Source organism: Ramularia collo-cygni (genome assembly GCF_900074925.1).
Source record: "Ramularia collo-cygni strain URUG2 genome assembly, contig: RCC_scaffold06, whole genome shotgun sequence".
NCBI lineage: Eukaryota > Fungi > Ascomycota > Dothideomycetes > Mycosphaerellales > Mycosphaerellaceae > Ramularia > Ramularia collo-cygni.
Genome location: NW_019716260.1, coordinates 1,138,341 through 1,157,424, shown reverse-complemented (window position 1 = coordinate 1,157,424; position 19,084 = coordinate 1,138,341). Strand labels below are relative to the sequence as shown.

The 19,084-nt window shown below is 51.5% G+C and overlaps 9 protein-coding genes; 3 read left to right on the top strand and 6 right to left on the bottom strand.

The window, feature by feature from the left end:
- Positions 1-439: 439 nt before the first annotated feature.
- Positions 440-1,456, top strand: RCC_04808 (related to arylesterase/monoxygenase; the record flags this gene model as incomplete). XM_023770085.1 has 2 exons in its annotated part: positions 440-1,094; positions 1,146-1,456. 2 exons carry the CDS (start codon positions 440-442, stop codon positions 1,454-1,456), a joined length of 966 nt encoding a protein of 321 aa, XP_023625853.1.
- A 207-nt stretch (positions 1,457-1,663) lies between these two features.
- Positions 1,664-3,691, bottom strand: RCC_04807 (related to 4-coumarate-CoA ligase; the record flags this gene model as incomplete). XM_023770084.1 has 3 exons in its annotated part: positions 1,664-1,999; positions 2,065-3,344; positions 3,601-3,691. The coding sequence occupies 3 exons, from the start codon at positions 3,689-3,691 to the stop codon at positions 1,664-1,666; spliced, it is 1,707 nt and encodes a 568-aa protein (XP_023625852.1).
- A 229-nt stretch (positions 3,692-3,920) lies between these two features.
- On the bottom strand, positions 3,921-8,087 carry RCC_04806 (related to DEAD/DEAH box helicase; the record flags this gene model as incomplete). The annotated part of the gene is made up of 1 exon (XM_023770083.1): positions 3,921-8,087. One exon carries the CDS (start codon positions 8,085-8,087, stop codon positions 3,921-3,923), a length of 4,167 nt encoding a protein of 1,388 aa, XP_023625851.1.
- Positions 8,088-8,935: 848 nt separating this feature from the next.
- On the bottom strand, positions 8,936-11,250 carry RCC_04805 (uncharacterized protein; the record flags this gene model as incomplete). XM_023770082.1 has 3 exons in its annotated part: positions 8,936-10,678; positions 10,740-10,804; positions 10,854-11,250. The coding sequence occupies 3 exons, from the start codon at positions 11,248-11,250 to the stop codon at positions 8,936-8,938; spliced, it is 2,205 nt and encodes a 734-aa protein (XP_023625850.1).
- Positions 11,251-11,725: 475 nt separating this feature from the next.
- Positions 11,726-12,832, top strand: RCC_04804 (uncharacterized protein; the record flags this gene model as incomplete). The annotated part of the gene is made up of 1 exon (XM_023770081.1): positions 11,726-12,832. One exon carries the CDS (start codon positions 11,726-11,728, stop codon positions 12,830-12,832), a length of 1,107 nt encoding a protein of 368 aa, XP_023625849.1.
- Positions 12,833-13,361: 529 nt separating this feature from the next.
- RCC_04803 (probable Probable guanosine-diphosphatase) lies at positions 13,362-15,065 on the bottom strand (the record flags this gene model as incomplete). The annotated part of the gene is made up of 1 exon (XM_023770080.1): positions 13,362-15,065. The coding sequence occupies one exon, from the start codon at positions 15,063-15,065 to the stop codon at positions 13,362-13,364; it is 1,704 nt and encodes a 567-aa protein (XP_023625848.1).
- Positions 15,066-15,346: 281 nt separating this feature from the next.
- Positions 15,347-17,129, bottom strand: RCC_04802 (related to thioredoxin; the record flags this gene model as incomplete). XM_023770079.1 has 2 exons in its annotated part: positions 15,347-16,753; positions 16,833-17,129. 2 exons carry the CDS (start codon positions 17,127-17,129, stop codon positions 15,347-15,349), a joined length of 1,704 nt encoding a protein of 567 aa, XP_023625847.1.
- A 251-nt stretch (positions 17,130-17,380) lies between these two features.
- On the top strand, positions 17,381-17,904 carry RCC_04801 (probable mitochondrial ribosomal protein L43; the record flags this gene model as incomplete). XM_023770078.1 has 3 exons in its annotated part: positions 17,381-17,419; positions 17,474-17,556; positions 17,613-17,904. The coding sequence occupies 3 exons, from the start codon at positions 17,381-17,383 to the stop codon at positions 17,902-17,904; spliced, it is 414 nt and encodes a 137-aa protein (XP_023625846.1).
- Positions 17,905-18,034: 130 nt separating this feature from the next.
- On the bottom strand, positions 18,035-18,692 carry RCC_04800 (uncharacterized protein; the record flags this gene model as incomplete). XM_023770077.1 has 4 exons in its annotated part: positions 18,035-18,249; positions 18,365-18,443; positions 18,494-18,554; positions 18,616-18,692. 4 exons carry the CDS (start codon positions 18,690-18,692, stop codon positions 18,035-18,037), a joined length of 432 nt encoding a protein of 143 aa, XP_023625845.1.
- Positions 18,693-19,084: the final 392 nt, after the last annotated feature.

Genomic DNA, 19,084 nt, shown 5'->3' with positions numbered 1-19,084 from the left:
CGATCTCATACTCTACATGTGGATTCTTTTTCGAACACGCACGACAATGGCATCCTCACATGGGGGCTTCTGTACAATTTCACGATGCTAGTCTGGCTAGATCTAGAGGCTGCACATGCAGCAGCGCGAACAACAGCGATCTCTCCCGCGATGATTGTTTTGAACACCGGACGGACTCCATCCTTTGCAGATCAACGCATGTTTCTGCATTTGATTCTGCCGAGCTGATCGGGAAGCTTCCAGTGATGTCGCTCTTCAGCTTCTGACGGCGATCTCACGCAAACTTTTTGAACCCCGCTCGTACTTGTCCGAGTTCGGGCCAATGCTTACAATAAGTACACCAGGACATCTATCCTACCCAGAGCAACCTCTTTCAGGCACTGGAACATCCTCATCGCATCGAACCAGCAGGAACGACAAAACTGAAGACACAGACAAGATGGTGCTCTCCCTGGATCTTGAAGTTGCAACTGCAATGGCCCCTGTCATCAAGGCCATGGCGTCCATGCCACCTTTGGCAGCTGGCGACGTGGAAGGACGCAGAGAGCGAGCCGCTTCAGGACTGGCTGCTATCATTGATACCATATCCAGCAGTCCCTCAGTCAAGAGGACCAATCACGCAGTTTTAACGCCCGATGGTGCAACCATTACTGTGGCCGAGTTCCGCAAAACTGGCACTGCGAGACCAGCCAAGGCGATTCTCTACATTCACGGGGGTGGTTTGATCTTTGGAAACGTTGACATGTTTGAGAAGCCAGTARCGGCCACTGTGGCTAGGACGGGTGTCACGATGTTTTCTGTTGGATACCGAAAGGCTCCGGAACACCCTGATCCAATTCCCGTAACAGACTGCTGGACCGCCCTGCAATGGCTTTCAAACAATGCTGATGAGTTGGGCGTCGATCCTGGACGTATCGTTGTCATGGGTATATCCGCTGGCGGTGGACTTGCTGCTGGAACAGCTTTGTTGGCTAGAGACAATGGCCTGAATCCTCCTCTTGCAAAACAGATCCTTACATATCCCATGCTTGATGATCGAAACCTGACTCCACTGCCAGGTATCGAACCTCTCGCTACCTGGAAGGTGGACGACAGTAAGTATTCCAACACTCGTCGTAGGCGTCTTAACTTATCTTGTTTGCTAGATATAACTGGTTGGGGAGCACTGCTCGGCGCGAATGCTGGCAGCACAGATCCCAAAGCTGTTTCACAATATGCTGCACCAGCGCGAGCTGAAAATTTGGAAGGTCTGCCGCCTACGTACATTGAGTGCGGGCAGCTGGACATCTTTATTTTCGAGGACATGAAGTATGCGACTCGTCTGGCTGAGGCGAGAGTGCCTGTGGAATTTCACACCTATCCTGGCCAGCCTCACGCATTTCAGGTCTACGCGCCAGAGGGAACTTACACGAAGCTGTCGAATGAGAATGTCGATCGGGCCATTGCTTTGGTTTAGAAGATGGTCGATCGTAGAAAGTCAGTAGAGAAGTTCTTCAGGATCAGTTCGTTCACTCCTTGGACACAACTACAATCCTGACGGGAAAATGAGCCCTCCAGCAGCTACTGTACCTAGTATATAAGCTTTAGGCGGCCACAAGAATAAATGACCTCGCTCGTTGTCCATGATGTCTGACCAGATGCAATTACTCCTTCGCTTGTATTCCTACAACTTCGAAGTCCTCCATTCCTTCTTAGCTCTTTCTCTCAGCTCCCGTCTCAAGAATTTACCAATCGCGTTCTTTGGGATCTCATCGACAAACACAACTCCACCTCGCAGTTGCTTGTACGGTGCAAGGCGTGCTTTGACGTATTCCTTGACCTCGTCTTCGGTAATCTTCCGAGGATCTGCTGCAACGACATATGCTCGAGGCAAATCCGATGTTGGATCATCCACCGCCGGGACACCCACTACTGCAGCCTCCTTGATCTGAGGATGCGTGAAGAGCACCCCCTCAATTTCGGCTGGTGAAAGCTGCTGACCTTTGAATTTCAAAATTTCCTACGTACACAGCTTGTCAGTCCATGGCATGGCAGAGGGTCTAGACGGTGGTGATGGAACCTTACCTTTTTGCGATCAACAATGTAGAATTTCCCATCTCGTAGAATCGCGACATCTCCAGTTAAGAACCAGTCTCCGTGGAATGAATTTTTCGTAGCCTCGGGGTTGTCGTAATATCCTTGAGTGACCAAGGGCGAGCGGACTAGCAATTCTCCTTCTTGTCCAGGCTCGACGTCATTGAAGTTCTCGTCGACCAGTCGAAGCTCAACGCCAGGCAGGATTGGACTGATGCTTCCCGTATCATCCGTCTCGCCCTTGGGCATAGCAGTCACAGCACCAGTGGTCTCACTGAGGCCCCAGGTCTGACCAATAAATTGGCTCTTACCGTCACCCACTCTGGCGTTCGCTGCCTTTTGAAGATGAGTGTCCATCGGCGCAGCTCCAGTGGAAGCACCCTCGACATTTGAAAAGTGGTCTGTAATCTCTGACGACTTGCTGATCCTGAGCCAGATAGACGGCACGGTGTAGAACGTCGAGAATTTGTAGTCTTTAAGGTGCTTGAGCATCGTTTTCCACTCGTACTTTCGCATCCAATACACGGTCCCTCCAGAGTAAATTGGACCGACTAGATATCCGAATAGCCCTGCGATATGACTGATGGGAAGATGAGCGAGTGTGGTAATCTCCTTGGGCTCGAAAGTTCCAGCTTCGACTTGTTTTGCCGCCCATTCACGCCCAGCCAATGCCGTTATGTACGTCTCCGCAACCAGATTCGTGTGAGAGATCATGACACCTTTTGGTAAGCCTGTGGTTCCTGAGCTCCACAGAATCACGATCGTTGTATCTTTTAACAGCTTGGGGTCGAAGATCTTGCGCCACTTGAGCTTCTRCCGCGAAATGGCATTCACATTGCCTTCTACACTCTCCAACTTCCAAGCTCCCTTGGTAGAATCCAGGCAGACTACGTTACGAAGGGAAATACCACACTCTTTCGCGGCTTGAGAAGCAACTTCGATGTGCTCCGCTCCACAAATGATCAGACTGGATTTCCCAATCTTGACCTGTCTCGCCAGTTCGGATACGGTAGAAGAAGGACTGGCGGCAGAGTAGACACCTCCAGCTGCAATGATGGCATACAGAATTGCTGGAGCAAGAATTTGACCATGGCTGATCACCGTTACGGTGTCTTTGTTTGGACCTTCTGACCCAATCTTGTACTTGTGTCGAAGTCCATGAGCCATTTGCTCCACCAGAGTACGAAGTTGAGATTTGGTGATCTTGTTTTCTGGGTCCGCGGCTTCGACGTGCACGACCGTGTCTTCCTCGGCAGCAGAGTGATCGGAATCTAGAGCTTCGCTATCAGCAAAAAGCGATACCATATGTTGCGTTGGACAGCGGCTATGTCTATAAGCTTGGTATGTATGTAGTACAAGTATGAGAATAATCAACCCGCTGGCGACTCTCTTTGGAGCGCAACGGCGTGATTCCTATTCGGGCACTGGCAATTATGTATAGTAGGTGAATTCTCTAGTCCTGAAAAACAGCTCATGTTCATGCAGCTTTTCCAGATCAAACAAAAGAGATAAAAAGTAGTCACTGACCAAATAAGAGCGTCAACAAGTCCATGGGTGGTAAATCCACATGCCTCTTAGTGGGGTGATGGTAAATCTTTTCATTGGTGAATGCTGCCATACTTGCTTTCTCGTCTTGTAAAGTATAATTTGTTGGCTTCGATGAAAAGTGTATGAAAGTAAATGTGAGACTTACTATTCATCACTGCGACCGCCATACATACCTGCTGTGCTTCGACCTCGGGCGACATGAGGATCATCCCCGCTTTCGACTTTCGTGCAAGGGCTGAACTCCGCACCAACCATTGCTGCGTACAGCATTATGATCGAGGATATGTAGGGCATTTCTTTTACCGATCCAGTCCATCCAACTCCACCATTTTTCGCACTGCTGAGACGACCCCGCTCTCTCCCATGTCAAGGAGTGGGTCGTCGAGCTTCTTTGCCAGCAGCTCGTCAAGCATCATCCTCATCCGGCTGACGAGTACTCCAATACGAGCCCAACCACGCAGTCTGATCCATCCATCAACTAACAGTCCTCTGCCTTGCGGGTCGATGGTTATAGGTCCGGAGAACATCAACAAGCTGTAGACGTTGAAAGGCGTGAGGTCTCGGATGAAGACCTTGCTCGTCGCCATCTTGGTAAAGTAGCTCATGTAGACGCTGTTTCCGGGGAAACTCTGCGCGCCGAAGAGGGTCGAAGATGGATGAACAAACACACGGCCAWTCTCCTCGTTGAAGAACTTGAGCAGACGAGCCTCTGGATCAATTTCGACGGCACCGGATGAGGATGCCGCGTACTTTTTGTCTGGGAATTCGATTCTTGCAACTTGTGGTTGGAATGATCCGGCTACTAAAGCGCGTATAAGAACGTCGCTGTCGTTGTGACGATTAAACTCAAGTGCGGGAGGAGCATTTGGCCTGTAACCCATTGGAAGAAATCCAATCTCCTGCAACGACGAGACGTATTGCGTGCGGTTGGTTGAAATGTCCATCAGGGTCTGGTGGTTGAGAAAATTCTCATCACACCATCTGCGGAGCATTGACGTCGGCTCTCCTGCCGAGCGTCGGCCAGACCACTCCTCGTATGCCCGAAGATCACATAGAAGATCGCCATGTCCACCACCAAAAGCAGATCTCGCAGCCTTGGACTCTTCTCGTTTTGGCAGCGGGCTGACGAACGGGCTCTTGACCGTAAGAATCGCGGCAATGGTCAAGCAAGCTTCCAGGCAGCCGAACGCGGCACCGTACACCATAAGTTTGCCACATCTCAGGTCTGCTGGTATCATTGACAAATGTCTCCCAAGAGCGGTAAGATCGGTGTTGTCGAGAGCGCCCATTCGAGTCAACAGCTTCAACGCACCCGCGACTGCCAGACTCTCCGGCGGCGTAAGCGCTGATGCCAAGAAGGCAGGCACATCACTCACGCCCATGGCTCGGACAGACAGACAAAGCTGCTCCAAAGGTACTCGCCTGATCTCAGGTTCCGGGCGTTCGGCCATCTTTGTCTCTGCAGAACGAGTGTATAATTTGTAGCATTCCCCTGCACGGACACGTCCAGCACGACCGCGTCGTTGCTTACAAGCCGCTCGTGAAGCCCACACCTCTGCCAGCTTGACCATGTTGTTCGCCGGATCGAAGCTCGTCTCCTTGACACGACCGGTATCAATCACTGCCACGATGTCCTCGATCGTGATGGAGGTTTCGGCAACGTTGGTCGCCGCGATGACTTTACGCATACCACGCGGTGCCCGTGGGAAGACTCGTCGCTGCTCCGAGCTTTGCAGTGAGGCGTGCAGCGGTAGAACATGCAGATTAGGGATGTTTCGTAGTGCCCGCATCGCCTGGTCGATCTCTCCCACACCAGGCAGGAATATCAGGATGCCTCCTTCAATATCCCCTAGCCTCCGGTCAATGTGTTCGACAGTACGAGCAACTAGCTCGTAATTAATTCTGGTTCCTACTGCTCTGAGTGCATTTCCTATGCTCGGAGTGGCTGTCGTTGGGGTAGAAGTACCAGAGGCATGATAGTCTCGCTCATTGGGCGCCAGACCCGGCGCTGGTTMTGCATCTGCATCTTCAGGCTCTACTGTCCCAAACCCTGTCATGCGCACGATTTCGTCAAGATAGATATCATCGACAGAGTATGTGCGTCCTTGAATCTCCACCTTGCCAACACTAGAAACCGACCGGAAGTAATTTTCGAACGTGTCCGCATCAAGAGTGGCACTCATAAGAACGAGCTTCAAGTCTTTACGCTTCTTTAGCACATCCCTCAATAACACAAGCAAGAAATCTGTATCGAGACTGCGTTCGTGGACCTCATCAATCACGACATGACTCACATCAGCCAAGCTTCGTACCACGTCGTCAGTACTGCCTCCTGAGGTTTGCAAACGGCGGAGTAGGACTCCTGTGGTGACGAAAGTTATCTTCGTTACGCCTTGCCGCTGCTTTGCCTCACCACGGATCGCGTAACCGACTTCCTCTCCAACCTTTCCACAACGCTCATCAGCCACTCGATCTGCAAGACCGARAGCTGAAATTCTGCGTGGTTGTGTGCAGATCATGTTTGCGTGCTCACCAAGACAGCGTTGAATGAGGTCGTCCAGAATGAATTGGACCGACTGTGTAGACTTTCCRGATCCTGTCTCACCCGAGATTATGGTGACTTGATTCTTCGTGACAGATGTCACAATGGCATCTTGTAGCCTCCATGCGGGCAAGTTCTGCCTGGTCTGATTCATACGCTTTTGGTTATCGGCCGTCTGTCTGGACCGCCACGCCTCTAACATGCGCTGGCTTGTAGCCATTTGTGGACTCCAAGATATAGGAATTGGCTGCCTTCGCATTTTCTTCGCCCGAGACGGCCGGGCTTGTTGGTTGGTAGATGTTGATGTCGCGCTGGCAACTTCGCTGAGCTTTCCAGGATTCTCTATCACGCTTGGGATATTCTGCTCCAACCAATCGATGAAGGAGAATAGCATTTGCTGGTCGAAAAACTCGTTCTTCGCCACTGTAAGCACTTTCTTCAGAATGCTCAGTCTTACATATGCCGGAAGATCAGCATCCACTGATATGATGGGAAGCGCAGAAGGGTAACCGCTGCTTGGAGGCCGTGCACGAAGTACGATCGGCTTCTTGGACGGAGTCTGCAGCTCGAGTGTAATTGTGCATAATCTGTCGTGGTTGGTGTGTCTGTCACCGTAGATCGCCTGCAATGTTGCTTGTTCCTCGTCCCACAACTCGTACTCCTGCTCAGCAGTTGCTTGTGGCGCAACTGTCTCATCTAGCAGCCTTGCCTGTAAGATTTCTGCTGTTCGAGCTTCGCTGCCGTTGCAAGAGTCCAAAACCTCGGCACACAGTTCCGCGGAGTATCCAGCAGCAGAAAGTCGCTTCAGCTTTCCCTCGCGCTTCATGTCACCGCTAGCTAGACTGACACCAGCCAAGTAGTTTTCCGGAAGACACCACTTTGGAAGGTCGTCTTCGGGCACGTGAATCAGCAGCCACTCGAGACATTCCTCACGATCCTTGCAAATCTCTGCAGCCTCCTCTGCATGGCTTGGTCGGAAGCCAATGCCTGCTAAGTCATTGACGATAGCCTTGCGGCTCGCAGCACCGAGTGTGACATCGTGGGGATTCCATGCACCGCCTTGACGAACCAATCTCTCCACCTCCCGCCGGGTACGGAGACCCATCTCGACCTTCGGGACGCGCATCCAGCCCTTGAGGACGTGCTTACTTTGCACTTGCCCATCCAGACTCACCACTTCCAACTTCTTGTCTTCCACCTTCTGCTTGGCCTTGTCCACCTTTGCTTTCTCCTTCGCAGCCATTGCCTCATCGTGGCGCTTCTTTGCAGAGAACGGATCCGCATCGTATAGGTATGCCTGCCCGGACGCGGCAGCCTCGCTCTTGAGATCTTGGAAGTCACCCTTCCACAAATCACGATACTGAGGCGGCAGCATCATATGTATATTCTTCATGTTCGACACGCGGAACAAAGCATACGCAGCGGCGAAGTGACGAGCCTCAATCGGAGTCTCCTGTGTACCGCGCTCCTTGTTGTAGTCGGTGGGCGGCACAATGGGCGGCAACGCCGTGATTTCATGCGTTTTCGGGTGCTTTTGACGGATAATCACACCACCAGTGTAGCCACGCGGGTTGCGATGGATGGTGTATTCGGGCTTCTCCCATTTTGATTTCTGGCACAGCTCGTTGAAGAGTGTCATGGGCAGTTTGCCCGTCCAAGATGCGCCGCCAATCAGTGTCCGTGTATCCGGCTTCTTCTCCTCAGGCTTCTTCTCTTCTGTCGRGGCGCCATTTGAAGACGGAGTTGTTTTCGCCTTGCTTCCGCTGGCCTGAGTCGTCCCGGTATCTATAGTGGGTGCCTTTGCCTTTTTCGGCTTCTCATTTCCAAACACAATGTAACTGGTATCTTCCTCGTTCAACGCGGCGGCAGTGGGCGCGGCTTTCTTTTTGCCGGCCGCGCGGGGTGCATGCGGTTTGTTGACCATTGCTCGTTGGCCTCGGGGGTGTCGTGGTAAAGTCGGCTTGCTCGAACAATTTTAGTGGAGACGCGGCGGCGGCATGACGCGTGACGGGAGAGCACGTGAAAACTCACTAGAAGAGGGGTTCGAGGTGAATGACCACCAAGTCAAACATATGTGCATATTGATGCCTCTCTACATTAATTCATTGATCACTCGGCCTGGAGTAAACCTATGGCGTTCATGACCTACTAAAGATTAGAAGCAAGATGTAGAGGCAAACCCCAATGACCTCCAAGTGATCGCGTAGAGTCAAAGTCGACCACAAGTCGTGCGCGATCTACAAGACTCGGGAGGCTTGTTACATGTACACAAGGTATCTCACTGGTCTGTAAGATCCAGCTGATGAACCACGATTCATTGATAATCTCTATGTAGGGTTAGGGTTTGGGTAGTGGATACAACAATGCRCCGTTTGACTCGTCCCAAAGTACCTTGTTAGAAGACCCAAAACCAACTAACTGCTCTTCGAGTGCTGACACCGTTGCCACGAGAGGAGTTCAATAACACTTCAAACTGTCGAACGTGCTAAGYTTCTCGCAGATGACGCACAGTATCCGTTTCGAGTCGAGGGGACGAGAGTTGAGACGAAGTCTTCTGATTTTCCTTATCACCATACTTGAATCATATCAAAGAATGTCTGCTCGGTATGCCTATACGACACGCTCGCAAAGAAGACAGCCGCTCGTAGAGATCCCTTTGTTTTTCGCGAAGAGCATGTCCAGCGGTTCACGTCCCGAGCGACAACTTTTGCAAAGACGGTGGAATAAGCGCAGTAGAGCGTCGTTCTGACTCCCTTGGAGCAGATGATACACCTAGAGCTCATTCTGTATAACGGGCGTTTCACGCTTCTCCTTGAGCCAGCTGTCCGTGTTATGAAAGGCAGTCTTGGTCTCGGAGCTGACGATTGCGCTATCAGCAGCTTGAATTCCGGCATTGATGGCATCCCACATCTTCCAGGCCTTTTGGAGATCCTCATCAATGTTGTGGGCGTGATTGAACCAACGCTTAATGTCGGATCGGCGGTCGTTCGAAAGCTCGTCCAAATGGGATTTCACGACCAACGCCAAGCCGATATCTGGTTCGATGCCAAACGGAAGCCGACCGGCAACGTCTTTGTAGTCGGCTGCAGCTCTTGTACGCCCGACACTACCGCTCAGCAGCATGTAGCACATGTGAGACTCGGTAAGATCGCGGAGGCTGTTGCGCACAGCAGCCGCTAGCTGTTGATATCCGAGCAAATTTCTCGAGAGCGGACCAGTGTAGCCAATTTGATCGTGTTGGAAAGTGCCAAGGCATGCTATCCGACTCACGAGAAGAGTGTGTGCCTTGTCAATCTCAGTGCCACGCATAGGAGCCCCGGAGTAAGGTGGCATTGGGAACTGATTGGAGTTGAGCAGATCAAGACGCAGTAGCTCAAAGGCGACGAAAATGGCCTCCTCTGCTTCGCTGACAGGACGTGTCTTGGCCAAGTAGTCGTCACTACTGGCACGATCGAATGCGGCCTTGAGTGCTTTGCCCCAGGCCGACAGAGTGTGATTCGAGTTGATGTACCCGCGGTCTTGGAGGAACCGCCATACCGTGTTCGAGAGCAGCTCCGAAGTCTTGGTAATCACCGAATGTTCTCCCTCTTTCTTCTGAGTGACGGTCGTCTTGGCCAAAGCATCATCTGACAGTACGGCGATGGCATACTGAATTGGCGATTTGTGGGGGTCGATTCCCTTGGCCTCTGCAGACTGTGCCACCATTTCCTCTCTCACGTGCCAGGTTTCGGCATCCTTGACGCCGTCCGCACCTGGGTCGATTCCTAGCGGCTTGGCGCCACCCTCGTTGAACCAGCAGGTAAGATTGACATCCTTCTTATGGAAGAAGCGGTGCAAGGGCGTGGTCATCATCGTCATCGATCTCGCCCGCATCGGCCGCAGTTTATCTTGGACGAGATCCTGATATGCCTTGGAGCTACCGCCGTCCAGAGGCTGGGTCTCAAGGATCTCTTGATTCATTCGTGCACCAAGAAGACGCGATCCGAGCAGTCCGTATGTGTGGWAGGCTGTCACTTCCTCTGCAGCACGAGTACCGATGAATTCGTGGGCGTCTCCAGGTAAATTATCCGCGTCAAGCGGTTTGATTTCGCCATTTGWATAATGAACGACCATGTGTCTTACCGCAGATTTGGCCTTGCGGAAAATGTTGGCATAGTCGTCATTCTTGGCTTGTATACAAGCCAACATGCCGTCTTGATTGGCACGATTCATCACAGCTCTCGCGGCGTTCATTTTGGATCCTGAGACATTCGTGTCAATTTCGGGCATGGTGGCCAGGATACTCGATCCAGATAGCAGGCACAGGTCCACAAACTGTGCGYGGGTCATCAAGAGTTTGGTGAGAATTTCTTCCAGGACTACCCAAGACGCTTGCTGGTTTTCCCAGTCGAAACCGATCACGAGCTTGTCGGCGCCAAATACCAAGCATGATGCCGAACCATAACAAGCGCTGATGTGTCCTTCCTTGTCCAGGTATACCAGCTGTGCAGATGCATTATATGGCGCAACTTCAACCTGCGAAGTAGATTTCTTAGTCTTGCATCTGTGATGTCGATTAAGACGTTGTGTGACTCACCGAAATGCCCCTCTTGTGTAGATGGTGGAAAAGCCACCGTAAAATGTGTGAGGTGCGGTAGGTGCCTGGAACTGGTAAGCCACGAACACATAGACTTATGAAAGTGAAGCCCACAAGCCTTGCCGAATGCTGTCACGGCATCATCTCCTCGGCCCTGATCGTAGACTGTCCACGCATCGTGAAGTATTACGGCAGCTTTTGAGCTTTCATTGAGAACACTTCGGCGGTCTCTACACGCGGTGACCAAGCCGTTGAAAATGAAGTATGGCTTGATTCCTGCGGCCTCGAGACGGTCGAGATCTGAGTCAACATGGTGCTGGAGGGCAAACGGTAGGCCACCAAGTGCCGGCAGAAGAGGCTCTCGGGTTGTGGTGTTTGTGAGAATTGAATTAAGGTAGTCTTCGGCTTCGAATCCGATGATTGAGTCGTCAAAATTCTGCTTGACGTTGGCAGTGTGAACAAGCCCTTCGGCTTTGAGCMAATCCTTAAACGCCAGTGATTCGATACTCATTGTGATGCGTGTGGTGGATAGAGTGAGGTTGAGGCTGTGGGAGAATGTCGGGATGATTGAATGGATGTGCTGTCAGTGTGTCAGTGCTTTGTAAAACGCGCCAGCAATGTGTCTGGCAGCTGTTGACAATATCGCGGGAGCCGTTGATCTGGGATGTCAGTGGAAAGCTCAAGTCACCTCAACTTGCTGGAAGGTCGTAGTTTCCCTGAGCGGCCCGGAGCGCGCGGCCCGAGTCAACCTAGTTTAGCGATGCCTTTTTCGCCTACCTACCTTACACATGATCGCAACGCGCGCAGTTCTTCTGCAATAACCATGCCATGCTGGCTCTCAATCACTATGTGAGCAACCGGTCGAAACGAACCTTTGCCGTCACGCACCACGAGGTTGACAAGCAACCACGGCAGGCCGAGTGCGTGATGCGTAGCGTCTATGATTATGAGAGCTCCTTCGCTACACCTGGGATTTGCTCTACAAAATGGCGTCCCTTGAGACTCTGCCGGCCCCATTGCCTCTGCAAATAACGAAACATCTTGCAGACCTAATATCGCTCCACGCTCTCTGCCTCAGCTGCCCTCTCTTTGCTACAGTCTTTGCCAACCACGCCGCCGAGATTTTCGAGCATCTTATGAACAAATGCCTTGCCGAAGAAGTTATTGTCGAGCTTCGTGCATACATACTTCTTCGCACACAGGATCGGGCGATACAGGACCTCGAAGGTCTGTACTCTGCCGCGCAGAAGCCGTTGGTTCGAACTACCCCTGCTCCAGCTATTCGACACACACTGCATGTCTTCGCTATGCTATCCACTACGTGTAACTCAATCTTCGATACAAAGCTACGAAGACTGTACGCTCTACCGCACCAACACTTTGCAGACAAAAGCAGTAACAGATTTCCCGGTAATTATGAGGACAACATTCATCTACAGCCCGGACGCCTTTTCAAGCCCCCACTACTCCCATCATCGCCAGACTGGGACGAACAACAGCGTCTTCTCCGTGCAACCTGGCGATTAAAGGTATGGACCGCCCTTGGACATTCTGATGGCTCTCTAGCAGACACTGTACCTACGATAGACAGCATTCCTTCGGCCGAGTTTGCGGGCGTGGCCAGGGTTGGAGGCGGAGTCAACGAAGGTTCTATGGATGAACTTCTAGAGCTCGCTTCCAGCCTGGAAGAAATCGGGACATGCGATCGAATAGCATGGGAACCACTTGCCACAAAGCCAATTTTGCAACCCGAGGCGCGACAGATGGCGCGCGAAGTTCGCGGCTCGTATGGCTATGCATTCTTCAATCGTGCCTGTCAGGGGCTGCAGTATTCTCCTCTCATGGGTGCCGATTGGGCGGTCATGCGGCGCCTTGGTTTTGGGATCTGGTCTACTCGCCGTCTACGAATAATGGGGTACAAGTCCAAAGACCGTCAACAACTAGGACAGCGGGAACCCATAATTCAGGAGGGAGAAGAACTGGGGAAACGAGACGCTATGTTCACTTGGAACTGTCTCTATCGTACGGCTGTTGGGGAGAGTCTTCGGAGATCTGGTGCAGATATGTCGAGATATAGGGATGACGCAGAATAAAACACGCGAGATACATGTACACATTTCAGGTCCATGCCAATCCCATGCGCCTGTGTCTTGGAGCTTCAAGCCGCACAGGCYGTTGGCTGTTTCGAAAAGGTCTTAGCGGACGACGTTGGTAATCGTGAGCGCTACTGTAATGGGATTGAAGTACTTGACTGACTTTGCCCATGTTATGGCACGGTGGTGACTGGGTCCTAAAACGAAAGGAACGGGCGAATTTAGACATGCTCAATACTTAGTGTGACTTCGCGTCCAGCAGGGCTTTGACATAAACATTGTACGCCATCTGCGGATCATCTGATGGCACACTGGAGAACAGCTATGGTGGCAAGTATGTTTACTCCAGTGCTTCTGGAGGATGTAAGTCGACCCTGTAGCAAGAGCCTCAAACGGCTAATCTTGGCACGCACACTAGACTCTGCCTGCCTTGCATAGTGAGACGATACCTAGTAGTCAACGGAAAGAGGCGTGCTAACAATGCCGTGTAATATGGTTATAGCCTGCTTTGCTCTAGCAAATACTGTCATCATTGGATCTTGTTAATCTTACAGCTCCAGCCCGATTCCTGCGACAACAGAGGTAAACTGGCTCCCAAGCACCATCCCAATTCATTGCCCTTGATCTTCTTCGCGATCTTGACCTCTCTGTCAATCGGCATCTCATATCCAGTATGCAGCAATGCCAGCATGAAGTTCAGGTCCAAGCARGTCTCGGGGCGATCCTGGAGCTCCTCGAAAGCACCAGGTACTGATTCAAACACTTTCCACGCGTCGCCACCTTGGCAGACACGCGCGGTGAGCTCCTTCAATTCCCGCAAGGTAAAAGACTCCGGCATACCGAGGGGCTGAATTCTATCATAGAAGTATGAAAAAAGATAGACGTCCTCGCGCGAAAAGGTCTTCTCCAGACTAGGCTGGTGAACACCGTTGAAAGCGCATGGTGCCAGCTTGCATTCAGACTCCTTCTTAAGGGTCTTCTCAGCGAGTGCTCTGCATTGTGCTGGGCTGCCGACTGCCGGACCGGTCATGTTGACGGTTACGCTGGCACCGAGTGGGTGTCCTTCACTGAGCGGAACTTCCACTTTTTTGCTCATGCCGATTCCGAAACATGGATTGGAGATTGGCTCGGTGAGCCAAGCCTTGGACTGCTGATGGTTGTCGTACATTCCTTCAACCACAACGCGGTGGAGGTTGTTGCGTGCCTCCATCAGCCCGTAGCCCAAGTATGAGTGCTGGTAGAGCGTGAAATCGCGGCCTCCGAACTTGAGGCTGTACTTGTGGTCCCCTTCTTGCAGCTGCTCGGGCATGCCTCCATCAACGGCTTTGAATGTTGGTTGAAAGACAATCTGCGTGCTACCACCTCCGAGATCGAAGACTGCGGCAGTAGGAGTCTTGTCAGGACCTCCAATTTTGCCCAACAAGTAGTTGGTGGTAATCCAAGCGTAGACACCCTCATCCTTGCCATCCATGACCTCCACGCCACCGTTCGCCTCGCTGACAACCGGGAATGGGTAGACCGTTTCCAACCTTTCCCTGACAGCCTTCAAAATGGCATCGCTCATCTCAGGGCCCAACTTTCTCAACCCAGCAGTGGCCTTGACTGCGACGGGAGTGCAGCTCTTGAGCTTGTCCGGCACATTTTTGACCGCGACGTCCATAAGAACATCCAAGCTCTTTGCGGCCCCTTCGGCATCACCTTTGTAGCTGCTCAATCCCGAACCACCATCTCGCTTCTCGGTCATCTTGAATATCTCATCCTCCAACTCGGGCGTTGGTCCGCAGTTGTTGAAGCGGTAGACGTGAATCCGGCTGCCTGTGCTGCCGGCATCGACCATAAGCGCATATTGGATGAGCGGCTTGTCCTTGGAGTAGCTGCGCGAGCACTTCGCTGTCGCTACAGAAGGGTCGCTCGCGACATCGCCACCGGGAAATTTGCCGGCTCCAATGCTCTGTCCAGGCACAATGTAGTACAACACAGCCAGCACGAAGAAGATCAAGCAGCCGGTCTTGATGTACCGCGCGCGGGCGCCTTGATTCATCAGCGCGGACTGCACTTTTTCCTGCATCGACTCGGCGGATTTGTGTGTGCTGTGGCGGTCGGCCTTTTCAAAGGGATCGTATGTCTCGCGCTTGGGAAGGACCAGAGACGAGGATCGGCGTCGCGGGGAGGAGAAGGAAACGTACTGCCACAGATTCGGCCGTGAATGTGTGCCTGTGGAGTTGGTGGACATTAAATGGAGGGACTCGGAAGCATTGCCTATCGACAGATGTTGAGGCAAATGTGGCGACAGCGAATTACAGTAGAGTAATCAGCTGGGGCTAAGTGGTGTTGGACTGTGAAAGGGTTGAAAATGATCCCTCTCCTTGATCGCGTAAATTTGGGGAATGGCGTCCCGCAGTCCCTGAGGGCGATCATCACGCTAGCAATGTGCTGATTTTAGAAATTGGTGTGATGAGGGAGGTGAATGCCCACGGTCTTTATCATTTATTCGTTCTATCTTTTCCAACCATCTCAAAGCACGCTCGCCACCTCCTTCGCCAAGCTCTGCAGCGATTTGCACTTGCCCGAGGTGACAGTCTGCTTTGCGTCCATGACCTTCAGCAAATCTACCAGCTCGCCTTTCACTGGCGAGCAATACGCCAGAAATCCCAGAGCCAGCAGTAACAACTTTGCGGCATCAGGACTCTCTTCCTCGGATAGAGTCTCCAGTAAAGACGCCGCCAATTCCACCTGCTCTCCTTCAGCCAGCGCTTCCTGTCCCTCTTCGCGACGCACTTTGTAGTTGGCGATTGAAAGATTGAACGCGAGAGAAGCGGCCGCAACCCGTGTGGTTGGATGTGATGCGTCCAGTAGAGAGGTAGTGATGAGTTCGATGAGCTGCGCAAGTGTATCATCCTCGCTGGCCATCAATTCTTTGATGTATAACGAGGAAGCAAACGTGTTGCATGCAAGGTGTATCGTGACCAAGCGGAGATTGTGCGGGCAGTTGTCAAGCTTGCTGATGTGACGGATGAGCAATGGAACTGTCTTTGGCTCTCTCTCCTCGGCGAAGAACCCGCCGACTCTAGGATCGACCATGGCACATCGCAAAAGGTCAACGGCGGCGAAGCGAGTTTCCACTGGCAGTGCCAATATCTTCGACCGAGAGGCCTTTGCTACGAGGTGCAAGTCAGGTAATGGAGCATCTCTTGGACTCTCCGCCCTCTTCTTAACGAATGCACGTAGATTGACGATATCTTCCTCGTTTGCTGCGTCTCCGAGCTTGGCCATTAACTTGTCGAGAGGTGGTAGCTTGGAGTAGATGACATTCTTCATTGACCCATATTGCAGGCTAGGCACGGCCATATTCAGATGAGGATGTGGTGGAAAGGTTTGCTGTACCAACAACTCCACGTTCGCCTTTAGCATGTTGGGATCCGCTCCTGACCATTCGTCCACCTTGTTGCCCTTTGAGAGTGTCATGAAAGTCGGTGTCGCGCGGATTTGGTATCGCGACGCAATATCGCGAGCTTCATTGATGTCGACCTTCACGAAAAGAGCGTTCGGATGAGTTCCAGCAAGTTGATCAAACATTGGATAGGCCAACTTGCAGGGTGCGCAAGTGGACGATGTAAAGAAAAGGGTCACACAGGTATCGGTGGCGGCTGTGAGCTGCTTGTCAAGGTCATTCGAGTCCGTCAGATCCACGACTTGACCATATCGACTGGCTGGCTGGGGAGTGCTACTTGGATTCATAGCTTGCGGTCGGTTCTGAGTTGGTACTTCTGCTTGAGTGATTGATCGCATGCTGGCATCGATCTGAGGTCTTAACATTTGTCCAAAGGGAGTGTCGAGCACACGCTTCGGCAAGCTCGTTATATGGTCTGGAATTGGTTTGCCAACCAAGAATTGAACAAAGTCGTGACTGAAGTTGTTACACTAGTTTACAGAAGCATGGATGGTCAGCTCATCATTCTTTTGTTGAGTCTTCATGTACACGCAGAGTGGGCAAGCTTACATTATGAGCAAACAAATCGTAGCTTTCGGGCGTATAAACTTCCTTGAGACTTTCCAGATAGTCCAGGACGGTCTCAAAGGGTAGTTCGGTTTTTCCCATGGAAATAATCTCCATTGGTCGGCCATGATGTGTCGTTCCAGGATTGCATGTTTGTACACCGGCTCCAAAGAAGAATTCCACATCGTTCAGAACCACGGCAGTATGGTAGACAGCATCGATCTGGATTCCCAAAAACTGCTGTGACATTTGACGGGCCATGCCCTTGGTGAGGTCGTAGACATAGAGTTGAACCTCCATGTGAGTTGCGTTGATTGGTTTGGTGTCGTTTGATGATGGCCTGTTATGCTTGCGAGTGTTTCTTGATTATGCTAAAGATGAAGTGTTCATTGAACGAAAAAGGAGGAAGATATGTATAGGGTGCAGCAGGCGGCGATGGAAGACGTGGAAGACATGGAAGGTATTCGCGCCACCGACCGAATGAGGCTAGCTCAAAATCAGGGTGCCTTTGAACATCGCGAGCCCCCAGTGACATTCCATACCATGCAATCATGCCTCTGCAAGCGCTACGGACGGTAGCAAAGCCGCAAGTGAGTGCAGAATATCTCGAAAACAATGTTCATCGGCTAATACGATTGACGAAGAATGGCGTCGGGGCCTTTATCCTCCAATGCAAACGCCTGGACTTTCACTACTGCGACTGGGCCGGCAGCAGTCGAGGAATGAAGTACATGACCTCTTAGACTCTACTCGCCTCATGACAATCTAACAAATTACTCGCAGCATTTTCMTCAAGACCAAGCTCGCGACATTCGCAAAGGAAAACCCGAGCATCGAAGTCACCGTCTCGCCGCGCCCTCACAAACACCCCGTCATCAAGGGACAGTACATCAATGGACGAGAAAAGGCCATTTGCGTGCGAAATATGGATGCGAATGAGATTTTGAACAAGGCTTTGCTGTTGCGGAATGCGAATGGAGAGAAGCTGAAGAAGGTCACGAAGCCCGTGAGGAGTTTGAACGAGAGTGTCCGAGGCGTGTGGAGTCCGTTCCATGGGAATGAATACAAGATTTGAGGGATTGGAAAGTGTAGGACTATGTTTTCATGGCATTGGGTGGCGTTAAGATATGATACCCGAAATGGGAGACCTTTTGATGAATTTGCACCTCAGCCTGTTACGAATGCTGCACTCCGACACTCGAGTTTCAAGCAGTTGCGAGTAGTCCGCCCTTCACCACCAATCCACCCAGCAACGCGCTGCTCAGTGCAAAGAGGGAAAACCTCAGCGGGATGATATTGCACGTTGCCTGGACGAGGCTGTGCGTCACTCTCGCGCCGACATATGYCCATGCTAGATTGACAGCTGTGCTGTCAGTCGCATCAAGGAATGTCAATCCTAGAATGACAGCGAAGAAGACGGCTACGGACAGGAAGGGGCAGTTAGCGATATCTCTCAATACAGGGCGAAATGTCTCGAGACAAGCAGCCCAAACTTCGCTTGCAACTCGTTTTCGTCCCGCCGCTGGTAGGCTTACTGGGTTGCTCGTGTAGATGGTTGTAGTTATCAGCCGGCAGCCTGCGATGGCGCGGAATGTTCTTGTTCATCGACTCGACCTTTCGGGCGTTATTTATTGTTCAGAAATTAAGTTCTCATCCCCACTCACCGTCATATTTGGGTTGATGTCGACCTTGTATTTCCCAAAATCGGGAATGCGGTAGGCGTACCTATACCAAGAGTAAGTCATGGTATCTAAACGCAGTGGGTGTTTGCCGGGCTTGTATTCACATCCATGCTTCCATAACAAGAGTCCATCCTGCGAGAGCGAAGAGAGGGCCCAACAATGGAGCTGTTGGTGAAGACATCGTGTAATGACTGAGCGACTATGTTGTCAAATGTTCGAAGAACTGGGAGCTTCAGAGCAGATGTTACAGATTATCTCTCGGCAGTACTGCGCTTATTCCACCGTATACGAAACCGAGGCAAGAAATATTGGAAGTGAAAGTCGTCAGACGTGCTTCGTTATTGTTATCGTATCAAAAGACGAATGCTGCAGCCTGCTTGGTAAAGCTGCCGACCGAGGTTAATATGATTTGTTTCGCTGCATCACACTTCTGGTTTCTCGGCATTGAAGCTGATCAGGTTTCGATCCTACAATCAACTTAAATTGGAACCTCTGGCATCGCTGCGAATGCTAATACAGATTCTTCCTTATCCAGGTCCAAGACGAATGATTCGATGTTGAAAAGGTTCAATC